The sequence below is a fragment of the Mya arenaria genome, chromosome 13 (genome assembly GCF_026914265.1).
Source record: "Mya arenaria isolate MELC-2E11 chromosome 13, ASM2691426v1".
Lineage (NCBI taxonomy): Eukaryota > Metazoa > Mollusca > Bivalvia > Myida > Myidae > Mya > Mya arenaria.
The window spans coordinates 28,960,507-28,979,099 of NC_069134.1; the positions used below are offsets into that span (position 1 = coordinate 28,960,507).

Below are 18,593 nucleotides of genomic sequence, written 5' to 3' on the forward strand. Positions count from 1 at the left end.
AGGTTGATGGTAAGCCTCTACAGGGCTACACCAACCACCAGGCCGTGGAGGTTTTACGGAACACTGGGCACGAGGTGAAGTTGAAGTTGGCGCGATACCTGCATGGCGCCAAGTTTGAGCAACTACAACACTACCTAAGTGAGTGTTTGTATTTGTAAACATATCATACTTTTACTTGTTATATAGATAGACATGAGATCAAGTTGAAGTTAGCTTGATACCAGCATATGGCCAAATTTGAGCTACACCAGCAGTACCTAGATAAGTTTGTGTATGGTGGTTTTATTGAAAAAATTGTACTGGTAAGCTAGACATGAGATCAAGTTTAATTTAACCTGATACAAGCATGGTTGCCAAGCAACTAGGTGTAGTGAGGTAGGAGTAGGAGGTAGATGTAGGTGTATGATGTAGGAGTAAAGGAGAAACAGATGAAACAACTGAAAGATTTAAGGCAATAGTAATTGAAATAATGTTTCTCTGTAGTTTTAATTATGTAAGTTATTTGTGGTGATTAAAATAATGGGACAATTCTTCTTGCTTAAAATGGTGGTTATATGAGTTTTGATTGAGTGTTTAACATTCTGAGTCCTCTGTATTTTGTCATATAATGCAATTAATGTGGTTTAAAAGCTGTGGAAATGTTGAAATCTGTTTGGGGGGTTTCCAAATATGCTAAGATTTATTGTCAAAGAACCAGAAAATTGTTGTATTTTATTGGGATTTCTAATCTTTTGAAATGGGATTTAAGGTTTGCCAAGAGTTTCAAGCAAATAACTTGTTTCAAGATAATTCTTTACAGTGTTTCTTTTCTGACCAATTTGAGTTCTTTCCAGTCTATTTTTTTAAAGCATTCTTGTTCATTTCTAGTCAAAATTTGAAATCCCAATTTTAGTCAAAATGACACATTTTTCACCAATCAAAAAGGAGTTGGCCCAGTGCCCAAAATGGTATGAAATACACCTTGCTTTAATTACCATGGATATTGGATAACAAGCAAGGCAGTGGAATAGAATACAATCACATCATAAGTGTTATTTAACAGGGGAAGCAATGAACTCATCTTCCCCCTTACTCCTTGTTCATGGCGTTTGGAAAATGATTTATCGAAAAGGGCATTTACAAAATTAATGAGAGGGGATATATTAAGAAATTACCACAGAATTATTAACTTTAATTAGTAGGTATACAGAGCTTTATGAATTGCTGCAAATATGTGTAGGCAATGCAAAGAACTGGGCAGGATGGGTCAAAATGAAATCTTTTTCCTTTACAAAACTCATTTCCACTGACGATATCTCATATGCATGATATCGATGTGAGTGTTTCTTCTTGATTTTCACAGATTTTCCTTTCAATTTAACCAGATTTTCACAGACATTCTTGAATCATATTACGTGTTGTCTGGTACAAAATTTTGTCCAGAAAAATCCATTTACATAAAGTTTCCAAACAAAATTATCTGAGCGGATAATCCAATGTCTGGATGTCATCTGACCGGCTCCAATGGAGATATAGCAGAGAATTATAATCCATGATTGTGTATGCATGGAGCAACGTCCCATTGTTTCTGGTGTTGACAGAAACCTAATGATGATTCAGTAAGTTTGTTCCAGGCAGATTGTGTTTTTGGTGTTTGCATACAGAATTTCTGGTGCTGCGTACGACATGAGGCAGGAAGTCAGATGAGCTAACGGGAAAATTGTCTGGCTTTTAAATGGGGTGGTTTTATGTTAAATGAATATTAATAGTTTTACTGAGATGTATGTCTATTTCCAAAGCCAGAGTTTCTATGGAGATGTATGTCTATTTCCAAAGCCAGAGTTTCTATGGAGATGTATGTCTATTTCCAAAGCCAGAGTTTCTATGGAGATGTATGTCTATTTCCAAAGCCAGAGTTTCTATGGAGATGTATGTCTATTTCCAAAGCCAGAGTTTCTATGGAGATGTATGTCTATTTCCAAAGCCAGAGTTTCTATGGAGATGTATGTCTATTTCCAAAGCCAGAGTTTCTTTGGAGATGTATGTCTATTTCCAAAGCCAGAGTTTCTATGGAGATGTATGTCTATTTCCAAAGCCAGAGTTTCTTTGGAGATGTATGTCTATTTCCAAAGCCAGAGTTTCTTTGGAGATGTATGTCTATTTCCAAAGCCAGAGTTTCTTTGTCAGAACTTGTTTAAGCAGATCGTGGATTACAACCTACATTTCCACCCAGCCAGTCGTCAGAGATCACTCAATCAGCCTTCAATATATAAGTACCATGCCTTATCATTAAGATTTGCAATTTTACAACTTGACAGGCATTACGCCATAATTTGGTTCTCGATTGCAGAAAACATGCTATGATCAAAAACAGATACAAAATGTTGTGCAAAATCTGAATGACTAAGTAAGGCTTGCTCACTAAGCCCTTCTTAATCATATAGATTTTACGCAATATGTTTAAACTATAACTTCATGGTGATAGACAGAATCATGGAAATTAAATCTAATTAGATTGAATCTAGTGGTAAATGCAATTAACAAAGGTTTGTTACTATAGTGTTTAGTTAATTGCAGTGTTTGTTTGATCTTTTATGGGTAGTTGACTTTCGGCACTAATGGATTTCATGGCAAACAGAATAAAGTTACCAGGGTTGCTAAAATCATTTGAATGTAATCTCTAACTGATCAGCCTAGATTTTTACAGTTTTACACATGTGGGAGTGGTCCTGTGGTTTAGGTGTCCACTTCTTACCCAAAAGGGTGTGGGTTTTATCCCAACCATGGTTACTTTCTCATGGCCTCTCAAAAAGGACATCAGTACTGATTTCTACCCTGGAGAAAATTGACACCCGAGTCATTTATATCACTTTTCAGCTGTCTACACCAGTGTGTGTATACCACATGATAAATTGCGTCATATATGCTACATCGGAAGGCAACATTTTGCTTAGAAGGGCAGTCTATGCCGGTTAAAGAGCCCCGCCTTTGTTCTTTTACCTGAGTTTGATTAGGTGATTAGTTTTATCAAACACTTTGACAAACCTGTTTCCAAAAATAATGTTTTGACAGTGCTCCGTCAGACGGCTGTTTTGTGAAAAGGTTTGTCGAAGTGTTTTAAGAAACTAAACTCTGCTAAAAGACTAAAGGCGGGGCTCTGTAAGCGGCATAGACTGTGCTACATTTCATATAAAATTGTGAAGAAATAGTGAAGTTATCTTGTTTAAAGTCTTCATTTAAAGCAAAATGTTCCCTTCCGACGTAGCATTTATAACCCAGTTTGTAGCGTGGTTCACAGTCAAGCTCCTACCCAGAAAGCGAACTCCAGAGTGATTCATATCGGCTTTTAGCTTTTATCTGTCTGCACAAAAGCTAAAATGAATTGGTATAAACTAAACATTGCGGATTGATAGTATCATACTTTATTTGGCGTTCAAAGCTGATTCTATTGAAATGCATATAAAACAGACTCGTCTGCTTAGATATCACATGAAATCTCTATAAACGACTCATTGGGGAAAGCTTGTCATAGCTGAGATTCTTAAATGTCACAGATTATTATCGAGATCTTTAAAATATTGTCTGAGGGAATAATTTTAATGCGTCTCATATGTTCTCCCTTGTGGTTGATTTCGGGACGTGTTAATACAAGCATTTCCGCCAAATTGCATGTAAAGGTACTCGTAAAAGATTTTTGTAATAGAAAATAGGCGCTCAAGCCATAAACAATTGTCTTCAGAATCAATCCTCTGTATGGTCGCTTGGGAGTGTAAGGTTTCGAAAAATGTGTCTTCACGCGAAAAATTATGGCATCAGTTATAATAAGAGCCAGGAGAAATGGTTGTTTATGTTTCGAAACAATTTCAGGACGGTTGACGTACAACTCTTGTTATTTGTTTTTTTAGGACTTTTGTTTTGTGTGAGGTTAAGGTCGAAGATGAATTTTTCCTTGAATTAAAAGTACAACATGGAATTTACAATTTATGCAAGTTTGAAACATGAAATTTGTCTGCTAACAATTTATGCAAGATTGAAACATGAAATTTGTCTGCTAAAGTGTTGAGTACTGTTTGCAAAAAAGAATAATTTAAGGGAGGTAAACAATATGCAAATTAGGGAAAAAGCAATATCCTGGTTTGATTATATTTCAATGAGTCGTAACAATAAAAAAGAAAAAAAAGTTTTTCGACATAATTACTTTTTGCCATCTGACAAACATTTGCGTCATTTGTTCTTCCTTTTGGTACATCTTAAAAGTAGTTTCTTAAATTGTAAAGAAGCCTAAATGTATTGTTTTTATAGTGCACTCTAGTTAATGTTTATCCTTTGCCAATGGGCGCAGTTTTGAAGTGTACGCAGCCAATGATATTCAGACACATCCTTACCTAATAAAATAAATAAATCCAGGGCTGGTATTCAATATTGGTAATAATTGGATCTTAGAACAATGTAACCAATCGGATAACTGGTTATTAATAACTGACCAATAGTGTGAATAAAGTCAATGATGTATGACCATAAGATTGACTTAAGTCACATATTGAATACCACCCCTGACCTACAACTCTATTTTTGGAGGGCCGTGTGATCAAATACAAACAATATAAAAAAAGGGCCTGATTTGCAAGCAATTTTGAGGTGACCAACAAATCATTTTTGAGACAATGATTTTAAAGATAAAATTGGATGACTGTGTACAATAATTAAAGTAGATTTTGGACAATACATGTATTGTTTGTCTTGAACAATGGGTTGTTAATTTGTGCCATAAATGTTTCTTCCATTCCAATGTTCCATGTTTGCTATTTATAAAAATTGGTTTTCTACACGGAATACGCTCGTTCCAACTGTGTTTCATCTAAATTGTTAATGATCTCATTTTCCTTATAGATATTCCATTTCTCAGCTGACAAAGCCATTTTTCTGACTAAATGACAAACAGTGCCGACAATAAGAGTATTACGATTTTCGTATATAGGTTTGTCAATTTCTTCATTACGATCTTGCGTGACGTGTCAGATACATATTACCAACAACGGCTAGGTCATATTCGCTCTCAATATTCAGATGTCTTTATCTCGACGTTAGCTCAGCTGGAAAAAAAGTACAAATATCTAATTGTTGTTTTTTTATAAAAATAGAATAAAATGATTTGAAAGGTTACAAGCAAATCTGATTTAAATCGATTAGGTTCTTCATCAGAATCATGAACAATCGGAAAATATTGCAAATTGTCATTATACGTGCATAATGACTTAGCAAACAAAATGTGTGATTTGCTTAAAAAATAAATGAATTCTATATTTGTTTTAACTTAGTCTTTAATATATTACTTTTTCCAGTAAAAAAAGGTTGACATCCTATGAAGAGCGTGTTGTTTGTATTAGCAACAGAGGCTGATACATACATGTCGGAATCATGCTGTTATGGCTCATCTAAAAAAAATTAAGAAAAAATTCGGAAGAATTGTAGTCGTGTAGCCTTGTTGTTGTCATGGTTTTCGGTTTTCATTGTTGTCTTGGTTTTCGGTTTTTGTTGTTGTCATGGTTTTTGGTTTTCGTTGTAGTCATGGGAAGGTAAAAACATAACCGATTGTCTATAACTTTAAAATGTTCAATATATTTAAATAAAATTTGGTACATACGTTACTAGCAGAGACTATACACACATGTACAGCAAAGCATTTTACATAATAACAACTATTTAAAAAAAAAAATGAATGTTAATTTCACTAAAGCATGGAAATGGTCCTTAGTTTGAGTAATCAGTCTTCTCGTAAGGTATGAGCTTGTATGTTTTATTTAAGCTGATCTGGTTGGATTATAAAGGCAGTATGATATGCTGCTTTGTAGAGGCTCGTTTAATTGTTCATTTATCGACAGTTTTCCCCTGGGTCAGTGCTAGCTGTTCTCTAATTTAGATTGTTTCATGATATGTTTGAAAATGCAGCTTTTCAGGACAATACCAAACACACAATCTAGTGTTGATTTTGCATTGGCACGGAAGTCCTAGAGATATTTTGATTGAATAAGTTGCTCCGCTTACTGTTAGGTCTGGCAATGCTTAAATGAGAAATTATTTACGGCGGAGTCTGATTGGGTTTGAATATATCAATAATATGCCTTTTGTTACAGAATTATCGTTGTGCTTTTAAGGACATTTTATGTGCACCCCCAGTTTGTTCTTTTGTAATTAATTGCTTGTTTTTGTGTGCAAAAAAGCTACATCCTAAATGGTTTTATTGGTACCGTAATGGTCTAACAAAAATAGTACTTGATAGAAAGTGTGATGAACATAAGCTGATGATTTGGTTGAAATGTCAAAATAATTGAAGCTATTATTCAGCATGATGGACTTCGTACTTGAAAGTATAACCCCCCACAAAAGTATCTTGTCATTTAACCTAAAATTCTCTTCTCCTCAGCTGATCCCCCTAGCCAGCCAGCACACCAGACTTCAACAGTTCCAGTGACGTCAAGCCCAAGGTCAGAGAACAACTCTTCCCCACCCACTCAGCATGCAGTGGTCACCGGGGTGGTGGAACTGGAGGATGTCTCACTACAGGCAGTCTCAGATGATATGGGTAGGTAACTCTGGAAGAGAGTAGGAGATGATATGGGTAGATAACTCTGGAAGGGAGTAGGAGATGATATGGGTAGATAACTCTGGAAGGGAGTAGGAGATGATATGGGTAGGTAACTCTGGAAGGGAGTAGGAGATGATATGGGTAGGTAACTCTTGAAGGGAGTAGGAGATGATATGGGTAGATAACTCTGGAAGGGAGTAGGAGATGATATGGGTAGATAACTCTGGAAGGGAGTAGGAGATGATATGGGTAGGTAACTTCGGAAGGGAGTAGGATATGATATGGGTAGGTAACTCTGGAAGGGAGTAGGAGATGATATGGGTAGGTAACTCTGGAAGGGAGTAGGAGATGATATGGGTAGGTAACTCTGGAAGGGAGTAGGAGATGATATGGGTAGGTAACTCTGGAAGGGAGTAGGAGATGATATGGGTAGATAACTCTGGAAGGAAGTAGGAGATGATATGGGTAGGTAACTCTGGAAGGAAGTAGGAGATGATATGGGTAGGTAACTCTGGAAGGGAGTAGGAGATGATATGGGTAGGTAACTCTGGAAGGAAGTAGGAGATGATATGGGTAGGTAACTCTGGAAGGGAGTAGGAGATGATATGGGTAGGTAACTCTGGAAAGGAGTAGGAGATGATATGGGTAGGTAACTCTGGATGGGAGTAGGAGATGATATGGGTAGGTAACTCTGGAAGGGAGAAGGAGATGATATGGGTAGGTAACTCTGGAAGGGAGTAGGAGATGATATGGGTAGGTAACTCTGGAAGGAAGTAGGAGATGATATGGGTAGGTAACTCTGGAAGGGAGTAGGAGATGATATGGGTAGGTAACTCTGGAAGGGACCTAGAATCATGAATGCCCTTTAAGATTCATGATTCCAGGTATCATTTACATTTAGCAAAACTGCTCTTAAATGTGTATCACATTAAAGTACAGATCTCATGTAACAGCTTGAAACTACATTTCTCATGTTGATGTACCTAATGATGAATTGTCATGTCAGAAGACAGTATCGGTGATTCTAGGAATAGTGCTGTTATGTAGCAATCAGACCACTAGGGAGTGTGCCGAGTGATGTTTCGAGATATAATTTTCCCATAACAGCGAGCCTTTATATCTTTTTGTCTGTCTTTTCCGTCTGACCATGATTAGCCGTCTGCGAAAGACTGACCACGCGATCGCAAAATTTTGGAGATTGATTACGAGGTTATTTAGACACAAACTTACGTACAGACAGTAATTAACGCAATACAGAGGGTGCCTATAGGCATACTGCAAATAGAAATCCCTTAATATTCTTTTATAGATGTGCGGCCACAGTAATGGAATCTGTTATTTAATTTGGGTCGGATTTATGGTAGTCTAAAGCAATCAAACATTAATGTAAACGATAAATAATGTACAGAAAATACCAGGTTGGTCATAAATAGACAGAATTCGGACTTAATGCGGTTTGCAGGAGGAAAGCAGAATAATATGTGTACCATTACTATTGCACAAATATTATATAAATTGAAAAGATCTCTGGGAAGGCTGAATTTCTAGAAATTGAAATCCTAAGAAAGCTCTGATTGAATTTTTTCTTGTTCTGAATATTTGATAAATTCTGTAGAAAATGTTTTATTGAAATGATGCAGATATCTCGAAATGCTTCAATTATGCAATACGGTGCAATAGCAGAGCCTGCAAATTATGATGTCTCCTTAGAATGGGAGGGTTTTTCAAAATATCTGGGGCATGAAAACGATGTTCAAGGCTTGATCAATTTCTGGATGCAAAATTTAATGTCTCCAATCTCTAGGGAGGGATAATCGCATAGTTGACAAATTTGATTCTGGAACTGATTGAAAATGCACATATGAAAATATTCAATTTAGGGATGAACTTAATGAATTGAATTTAATCATGATCAAACTGTTTATTAAAATTATGGCCTATTAATGATTTATTCCACTTTGCAAGGTAACAAGAGAGAAACAGAGTGATTAAATAAGTGAAATAAGTGTTTTTAATTTGAATAACTTTTTATCTCTCCCCACCACAAGGGGGCCTATAAAATTTTTCAGTAACCAACCAATCTGTTCCATTTAAATGATCAAGTTAATGATGTATGATTTTGGAAGGGGATGTTACTATTAAGGTTAAATAACCATTGACTACCGTATTTACAAATGGTGTCTGTTTTTTTAGGGGAGCTTATTGTAGAAGTAAAATCTCAATGTTGAATTTCAAAACTGGTGTGTTTTTCAGACGCAGAGCTAACGTCTGAGATTGAGGCAGCAATCCGATCATGCTGGGAGCCGATCATTGGGGAAGAATTTGATATTGTGGTATGTATGACTAGAGGAAGATAAAATGTAGTTCAAGGTCAAGATCAAGGTCAAGGCTGCTTATATACGTAAAACAAAGTAAAGCAGGTAAAACAATCTCAAATTTGAGGAAAAAAGTAGTTGTTTATTAATTAATATGCTTCTGAAATACAGTCCAAGGTGTAATTAACGTTATCAGTCTTGCAAATTCTATGAAGGTCCATACTTACATTCCAAATATGGAAATTAAGATATTTCAAGTAGGGGTTGAAAAGTCTTTAAAATAAGGGTTGAAAGTCCAAACAGGTGGGGGTTGAAAAGTCTTAAAAAATATGGGTTGAAAAGTCTTAAACAGGTGGGGGTTGAAAAGTCTTAAGAAAAAAAGGGATTGAAAAGTCCAAATAGGTAGGGGTAAAAAAGTCTTAAAAAATATGGGTTGAAAAGTCCAAATAGGTAGGGGTTGAAAAGTCTTAAGAATAGCGGTTGAAAAGTTTAAACGGGTAGGGGTTAAAAAGTCAAAACAGGTAGGGGTTGAAAAGTCTTAAAAAATAGGGGTTGAAAAGTACAAATAGGTAAGGGTTGAAAAGTCTTAGAAAATATGGGTTGAAAAGTCCAAACAGGTGGGGGTTGAAAAGTCTTAAAAAATATGGGTTGAAAAGTCAAAACAGGTGGGGGTTGAAAAGTCTTAAAAAAAAAGGGATTGAAAAGTCCAAATAGGTAGGGGTTGAAAAGTCTTAAGAATAGCGGTTGAAAAGTTTAAACGGGTAGGGGTTAAAAAGTCAAAACAGGTAGGGGTTGAAAAGTCTTAAAAAATAGGGGTTGAAAAGTCCAAATAGGTAGGGGTTGAAAAGTCTTTAAAATAAGGATTGAAAAGTCTTAAAAAATAGGGGTTGAAAAGTCCAAATAGGTTGGGGTTGAAAAGTCTTAAAAATAGGAGTTGAAAAACCCAAATAGGTAGGGGTTGAAAAGTCTTAAAAAATAGGGGTTGAAAAGTCCAAATAGGTAGGGGTTGAAAAGTCTTTAAAATAAGGATTGAAAAGTTTTAAAAAATAGGGGTTGAAAAGTCTTTAAAAATAGGTGTTGAATAGTCTTCATTTTGAGAAAGGGTTGAAAAGTCTAGGGTTGAAAAGTCCTGCTCCCATGAAAATAACTTCAGTGAAAACAGTGAATTGACCGCCATAGAAAGGACAATCCGTTACTTCTATTTGTATCAGTGATGGTTAAAATACAGCTTATCCATAAGCCTGTCCTCATTCCTTGTAATAATAGGGATATTTGCCTTTAAGCAGCTGCAGAATTGTCCAGACAGACTTGGCATACGTAATGCAAAAAGGTGTAATGATATCGAACAAAGAGCCGGTCTCTGAGTGTCTGTTGTCTCAGACAAGAGCATTTAGGACATGAAACATCCGATATGCCAGACACCTCTGGTGGGAATTGTAACTGGCGTTATAATTATTGGTAATTGAATTATTCTGGCTGTAACTTCTCATGACTTTCTTTATTCTGCATCCAGGGACTTTGGAAAAGTAATTGTTGGGAGAAGAAACTTAAGCTTATGCCAAATATGGGCGTAAAGATGATTTTGTTTTCAGGAGAAAATAAGTTACTTTATAGGAATTTTTAAGACTGTCTTCTCTATAATATGCTTTTAAGTTTAGTGTAAGATTTTTATCTTCATTTTTTTCTCTTAAAAGTGGTCTGCTTAATCAGGATCAGGGTCGTTTTGTCATTTTATAGCACTTAGTTAATGTTCATTCTACGTTTAGATTTAGGGCAGCCCTGAAAATGGAAAGAAATCATTTTCTTACACGTAGGTAGGATTATGTTTGTAAGAGAAAAAAGAAGATTTTTCCTGAAGCTTTCCTAAACCTAGTAAATAGGATTAAAATGGCTTGGTGAATGGGTATCTATTCATAATGACTGGTTCCCTATATGTTCAGGTGGCTCAGCTGTCCAAGTTCAAAGAAGGGAGCGGGCTTGGAATCAGCCTCGAAGGAACTGTGGATGTCGAGAATGGGGTAGAGGTGCGTCCACATCATTACATTCGCGCAATCCTTCCAGACGGCCCCGTTGGCGTAAATGGGCGACTGCATGGCGGGGACGAACTGCTGGAGGTAATGATGGAATGTAACCTTGATAATGATTGAATCTAACCTTGATAATTGGATAACATTTTTATTGAGTTGCTTAATTTGTAACAGGCTGAACACAATTTGAAATTGTAACAGTTTTTCATCCAACTGTTGCTAAGGTTTTAGATGTACAATTAAGTGTGTCAATATATTGTGCCATTTGCCATAATGTTAAATTTTGTTGTGCGTGGTGACCTTGTATAATTTTGTTACCTTTAAAAACATTTTGCTTACTGATTACTGTAAAAAAAAACAAATGAGCGACAATACATTACATATAGGGTTAAGGCAGTTTGTATTTTTGTTCCTTATTAACCAGGTTTTCACAAAGTGAAACATAAACTGGTCATCCCTATGTGTGTGTATTTTAGCATTCGAAAGTCAAGTGATGAATGATGATAAATATACTGACTTAATTTTTAAACTTAAGGAGTAGACCAACCCAATGTGATACATCAGTAAGTGGGATTCAATACGTGATACACAATGATATCAATTTTTATGTATTCAGTTTTTGACAGTTTTCTTCTTTTTCTTGCAATTGTATCATCTGGTGTCTAGTCCCTTTAAGCATATTTCATTAATTGATCTGTTATGTGACAAATGAACGGATGTTTCCTTATTATCAATTTTAGAACAATGTAATATTTGATATCAAATCAAAGTACTGTTTGAATGTTATTAAGATGTCAGCCAAGATAAAAATATGTAACATTTGTTTGATAAATGATAAACTGTGTTCCGCAGAGTAAAAGTTTTGTAATAATTGTGAACTTATATGTGATATTATCTTCATTTATTAGCTTATATACGAGTTATATTAAAGTTATGTGTGATTAATTTATTTTGTGAGTACTAAATTACAAAAAGAAAAATATATATAAATATTATTTTTTTACTATTTTTTTTAATGCATATATGATTATAAAAAATGCTTTTAGCATATACATGATAAGAAATATGTGAATTGTATATTTTTAACTATGAAAAAATAAGTGTAAGTTTTTTCAGTTTTTTGTTCGACAAATAAATAATGCTTTGACTTTTTTATTTAAGCATATATTTGACACATTCAAACTTGGAGTTGAAAGATAAATGACAATGATATTACAAATATGTCAACTGCAGAATGCCAAAAAGTAAATTGTGCAATGCTGCCAAAATGAGCATAGCTAATGAATGGTTTTGTCTTGTATTTAAATGAAGTTGTTGTTTTTTAAGGTGAATGGGAAAAGACTTTTGGGTCTAAATCACAAAGAAGTCGTAGGAATCCTCAAACAGCTTCCACAGAATGTTCGCCTTGTTTGTGCACGTCGTAAGGAAATGCCTAATGATAACTATGCAGAAGAGTTCGAGACACCACCTCTCAACCCCAGTGTCGGCGAAGTGAGTTTGGAAAGGCTCGTGAAATCAAAATCAGACAATGCGCTATCGGAGACTATGAATCAGAGTAATTTATCGGGTAAAAAATCGCGGTCGCTAGAGCCGCTAAGTGGATTAGCTATGTGGAGTGAGGAGCCTATGGTGATAGAACTCAGGAAGGGTTACAAGGGGCTTGGATTTAGCATACTGGACTATCAGGTAAGGGTTGTGTATAATAAGGCATAAAAAAGTACTTTAGCCATTAGCCATTCTCAAATAATGACAGTAACATTTTTTCCCCCATTGTTTTAATATGGATTTAAGGGGTTAAGATATTAAACAACAAGAAAAGTTGTACCTAGTTACAAAATAGGGGTAGGGTGAGTGAGAAACAAATTATTCTTGAATCCTGTGTTATAAAGTTTTGGTCAAACATGTTATGAATATATGTCTTATCCTGATACTTAATAAATAAAAAACTTATGTGCTGTCGATTCTCAAAGAAGGGCTAACACAAAACCATGAAGAACACTATCATTTCACATAAGTCACTTAAAACAGTTTTATATACATAAGAAAACAACGATAAGGTGCATAGTGTATGAGCATAGATTATGTGATGCACCTTTTTATGATATACTCATTTTCTAGGACCCAGTTAATCCTGGTGAGACAGTGATCGTGATTCGTAGTCTTGTTCCTGGAGGTGTGGCCCAGATGGATGGGCGACTGGTTCCAGGGGACCGACTCATGTTTGTCAACGATGTCAACCTGGAAAGTGCGACGCTGGATGAAGCCGTGCAGGCGTTGAAAGGGGCAGAGAAGGGCGTCGTCCAGATAGGGGTAGCAAAACCCCTGCCGCTCAGTGGGGGATTCCCTGAGGTTCCCGTGGAGGAAGAATTAGAGGTGGGTGTGGTCAGGTCCAGGAAGAAGCAATGCATCATGTGCCATGATTACTAATGACCTGCCCTTTGCAAAATGAATTGATTAGGGATCTTTTTGTTTATACATTATATGACCCTATGACATAAAGAACATACGTAATTTGATATAATTAGGCCTAGGTTAAGGTTAAAATCCAGAGCCATCTTGGGATTGCATCAGACTATCGACTTGACAAAAAAGATGCATTTACAATAATATATTTCACATTAGTTTGTCATTTCTTTCTTTTTGATAAAGGAATAAATAATTTGTCAATTGAAGAGATCATGTGAGGTGAAATGATGGCAAATTAAAGAGGTTTATTAAAAATTATGTCCCATTGACCAATTGATTTCAGAATATGTTTGATTCAGAGGTATTAAAGCTCTCGTTTTGTTTGAAGAAAATATTTGTATTCTCTCGCTTGTATTGTGACTTAAGTTTGTCGCAAAATAACAGCAATCTCTATTTCGTACGTACTCCATTCTCTTACGTATAATTGCTTAAATCCTCCAACAGATATGGTCACAAAGTCTGGAAATTCAAGCATTAATTGTAGCTTATTTAAGAATATGTGCAAAATAGTATAGCCTTACATATATGATGCCAGTGATAAATAGAATGAAAATGATGAAAAAATTGTTTTTAATTCTCATTGGTTCAGTATGAATCATGCTTTTATTCCTAGTTTGCCTTAGTTTGCCTTAATATGCTTACCTAACTATGATTTGCAAGCCAGTTTCATATTGAAATTAAAAATAACTCTGTGTGTTCAGTAAAATCTTCTTGAATGTCATGCTTCATTATTTTAATTTTATGCATTTATATCTGTTTTAAGTATTTTCTTAAACTGTTCTGTTCCAACACCTTTTTTGTGCATGTCTTGAACGCCATTATTACAAGCTTCAGTTTTTTTACTCTGTTTGCTACTGCAGATTAGCGCTGACACCAATATAGCCACATATGCCACCCAACCCATGCATGAATCCGTTTCGCACAGCACGAGTCACAATTATATGAACTTGCAAGACCTTGAAGAAAGTAATAGTCTTCCAGCATTAGCCGGCATCGTACGCCACCAGCAATCATCATTGTCATCTTCAAGCTCCGAAAGCGATTCTGAGGATCGTGTTCCGGAAATGATTGAGCAGAAAGTGTCACCAAGTCATGCACGCACAGAGAGCAGCGACAGTTTTTATGAGTCTGATAAAGAGGAACTCTCATTTTCAACCTCGATGAATGAAAGTGGGGCCAGACCTGCTAAACCTGAAAAACCTGCCTTGAAGGAAAAGCCGCAGATTAAGAGACCCGTCCCACAGCCGAGGAAGCAAGACTCTGTCACGTCGTATGAGAATGAAGACGCAATACAGCTCCTCAAAGAGCATGAGGAAGCTATAAAAGCCAGTCAAGCAAGCTTAAGTGAATCTCCTCTGCCTGTTGCTAGTGAGCTAGAACTTAGTTACGACTACGACAGCTCAACACTTCCTTCTATGGAAGTCAAACAAAGGGAGACAACTACTATGCAGCGGGGCGAATCACCGGAAATGTTTCTGTATGAGAACACCTCATTAGCTCCCTTGCCTTCATATGAAGAGGCCGTGTCAGGGGATGCAGAATTTTTCAACATGGATGATCTCGAGGCCCCACCTGTTCCGGCCCGTGGAGATTCAAATATGGTGATGACTCAGAAATCAGGGTCAGATAGCTCTTCATCAGATGAGGTAATATGACTATCATTATTTGCTTATGTTCCTCCTTAATATTCATATTTTAATATCCACTATTCTGATCACTATCATAGCATCCCCCTGCATTGTTTAGTGCATACTGCAAATTTGTGCATTTGAATTTGATTTTTGATTTGCTGCTCATAATTCATTTTGAAGGTTTTCTATGCAGAAGATCTGTTTTATTCGATGTTGATAAAAAAGATATGACTTCATTGATTTCACTCAACATACTCATTACAGGAAAATTGATGGTCGTGATCTTTTGTGTTATTCCTCTTGTATCAATATGCAAATGGATTGATACTACAAGGGTTGTTCCGGAAGTTTGCGTAATTTTAACACTAAGGAAAATGTGATCTAGAAAATGTTTGTAAAATGGTACAGATTAAGTTCAGTGCATTCTACATTGGTCACGGCAATTAGCCTATTTTATCAAAGCCTACATCAAGCAGTATGAACGCATGAACAATTAGAATCAATTATTAATTATAATGTAGATATTATACCTTTGCTCTCAAAATTTATTTTGAGATATATTTATTTGAGTCAATTTCACATGTGAGTCGGCACGGATACCAGAAATACAGCTTTTGGTAAAATACACCACTTGCATAGCAACAATGTGGATAACATTGAACTTTTGAACATTTGTACCAATTTACAACAATTTTCATCAAATTGTGTTCTTTTTATGTTAAATTCTGCACACTTCCAGAACGACCCTCAAACCTTTTATATTGTTATTCCTGACTTGTTTTTTTTTTGCGTTTCTTAGTTTATTATCGCTATTTTTCCTTATCTTTAATTTCTGAGTGTCGTCTTGAATGTAAACGTTGCCTGACAAAGTAACCAACCGTTTTTTTGAATTCATTGTGTTAGACTAACAGGCCCCAGCCCTCTCCAAGAAAGATAACTTCTTCTGAGAAGACTACAGGCAGGTCTCGTTCTCGACCCCCTGTACCCCCCAAACCTAAGTCCCCGGGTAAGGGGTCACCAGGGGTCAAGGTAATGTCAAGGTCACTGTGCATGCAGTGAGCACTCCACTCAGCCCTCTGTTCATATATTAGCTCTCCTAGACTGGTTCTGTTGTAGACTTGTATCAGCATTAATAATTAACACGTTTTCAGTTTGACTAACTGTTTGCATGGTTTAATTTTTATGTTGTATGCTGTTCTGTGTGTGCATAACAAGACATAGTGTGTGACACACATGATGGCAACATTAGGATGTTCCTGTTCATTCAGAGGTGTACCTTTTGAATTGTATGCACATACAAGCACACATGATCAATATTTCGATATGTGATGGTCTCTCATTACATAGAATTTGTTCCAATATGTTACACTGTTATATGGGGTGGTTGGGAGAGGAGTGCTCCTCCTATATGATTTTTATGGGATTTATATTTTTAAAATTCAGTTATGAGTGAACAGCTTCCAAGCATTCTTATCCCCAAATTTAGAGCAATATCGATATACAACCCCTTAGCATTCTTTTCTTTTTTTATACCTGATATCGAATATTAAGCACTTGCCAATTGGATGGAACCAAAATTGATTTCGTGCATTCTTAAGTATGCCTTATCACAACCCTGTCATTAATAAACACAAACTAACATGTTTATGCAGATCAACTCCCAGAATGTATTAGATTGTCTACCAGGTTAACATTGTTTATTGTCATCTCAGTACGATATAACTTAGTTGCACAATAATACTTTGCATGCGCAAGATACCAATGTGTGAAATTATACAAGCTCATATAGCATTTCACAAATAAGCAAGCAATGAAAAAATTTTATTTTAAAGGTGAAAATAGATGAAAAACTCATGATTACTGGAATATCTTTTTCATTCAAATTAGAAACATGGTTTGTTCTAAGAATATTTCCTCAATACGTTGTCTGCCATGGATCCACTTTTCCAGACAGGGCTTTTGTTTAATGCTGTCATGTGTATGAATACATAAAGATTTTGTTTTCATGTATAATGGTTGTGAAAGATAACAGTAAAATATTATAGTTGAAACAAAAAAATTAAACAACATTTGAAGTTATGATGACTGTTCACATGGGGGTGCTTATCACTTTATATGATAAATGTTTGTAGTTAGGTCCCTGATTCCCTTAGTTTTCAATTTTCAATAAAAGTTCATTAGAAATTCCTATTTTATTTCAAATCATAGACTTTGTCAATGTTTTGTTTCTTATTCCTTTATTCCCACAATGTTTAAGCTTTTGTATCAGTTTGGGAGCAATATTTTCATTGGTATTGTCTTTGAAAATTTTAATGGCTAGTTTCAGTTCAAGTTGAATAGTAAATTTATTAAATTTTCTAAAATACTAAAACTTTTAAACAATTAATGTGTAGAATTGTGTTTATATACTAGCGTGAGCTAACAATAGCTTCATAGCTTACAATGTGGTCAATGTAATCAAGCAAAGGGTAGCAAAAATATGGTCACTCTAAACAAGCAAAGGATAGTAAAACAGTGGTAATTCTAAAGAAGCAAAGGGTAGCAAAAAATTTGGTCACTTTAAACAAGCAAAGGATAGTAAAACAGTGGTAATTCTAAAGAAGCAAAGAGTAGCAAAAATTATGGTCACTTTATACAAGCAAAGGATAGTAAAACAGTAGTAATTCTAAACAAGCAAAGGGTAGCAAAAAATTATGGTCACTTTAAACAAGCAAAGGATAGTAAAACAGTGGTAATTCTAAAGAAGCAAAGAGTAGCAAAAATTATGGTCACTTTAAGCATACATGTGATAACGTCCCGGACGTCCGGGATTGTCCCGGAAATCGTATCTCTGTCACGGAGTCACGGAGGGTGCATGTTTGTCCCGGAAAGTCATAAAAAAAAAACGAAAAAAAAAAATAATCTCGGAGTCGGAATCGATTATCTTAATTTTACCAATGTAAGTCAGCTATTTTGCCTGTCCGGGACACTGGTCGTAAAACACAGGACATGTTGACACTAATCCGTTAATTGGTACGTGTGTCGTCGAGGTCATCGTCAATCACCCGATAATTGATCTATCGGCCTATTGTTGTGCTTAACGAGTGGGGGAGGGTTCTTGTATACAAATTCATTGTTTTCATATGGATTTGTTTGGTCTTATGAATGATAGCTTTTAATTGATGAATTGATATTTTTCACACATTTTACCAACAAACGAGCATGAAGGTAAGTTCAAAGAAAGTGACAAAATGAGAAAAACAAACAAAATTAAAACACGGAAAACATCCCATATTCCTTTCAAATTTCAAAGTCGATACGTCGTTATACTTTTAACAACTTATGCGTCCATAAGGAATTTTAGTGTTTTGACCTTTTTTCCGAACTATCGTGTGTATTTTTACGCCGAAATAAAACTGACGATATGGGGTTTACAGGTGGTTATATAGAGTGCTTTAATCACGTGACCATGGTAAGTCACGTGATCGCTTTATACAGCCGATTGTTGACACGTCTCTATCAAAATTATATGCATCTCCAAACGGAAAAAAGCTCATCGACTGGAAAATCTTCTTTATCGTCTGAAAAATATTGTGTGTCATTAATTGCA

General features: G+C 35.6%; 1 protein-coding gene across 12 annotated transcripts in view; it reads left to right on the forward strand.

The window, feature by feature from the left end:
• Positions 1 to 18,593, forward strand: part of LOC128214665 (multiple PDZ domain protein-like) — a 170,903-nt gene that overhangs the window by 69,224 nt on the left and 83,086 nt on the right. For 7 of the 12 annotated variants that reach the window (XR_008257953.1, XR_008257954.1, XM_052921243.1 and 4 more), the window contains 9 exons: positions 3 to 138; positions 6,404 to 6,562; positions 8,819 to 8,898; positions 10,821 to 10,994; positions 12,234 to 12,593; positions 13,026 to 13,280; positions 13,657 to 13,674; positions 14,234 to 15,019; positions 15,908 to 16,033. Coding sequence is in view for 10 of the 12 variants with exons in the window: in XM_052921243.1 (XP_052777203.1) it covers positions 3 to 138; positions 6,404 to 6,562; positions 8,819 to 8,898; positions 10,821 to 10,994; positions 12,234 to 12,593; positions 13,026 to 13,280; positions 13,657 to 13,674; positions 14,234 to 15,019; positions 15,908 to 16,033 (2,094 nt within the window). In the remaining 2 variants the exon portion in view is untranslated. The remainder of the gene's footprint in view (positions 1 to 2; positions 139 to 6,403; positions 6,563 to 8,818; positions 8,899 to 10,820; positions 10,995 to 12,233; positions 12,594 to 13,025; positions 13,281 to 13,656; positions 13,675 to 14,233; positions 15,020 to 15,907; positions 16,034 to 18,593) is intronic. The other 5 variants (XM_052921249.1, XM_052921250.1, XM_052921252.1 and 2 more) reach the window with 3 other exon arrangements.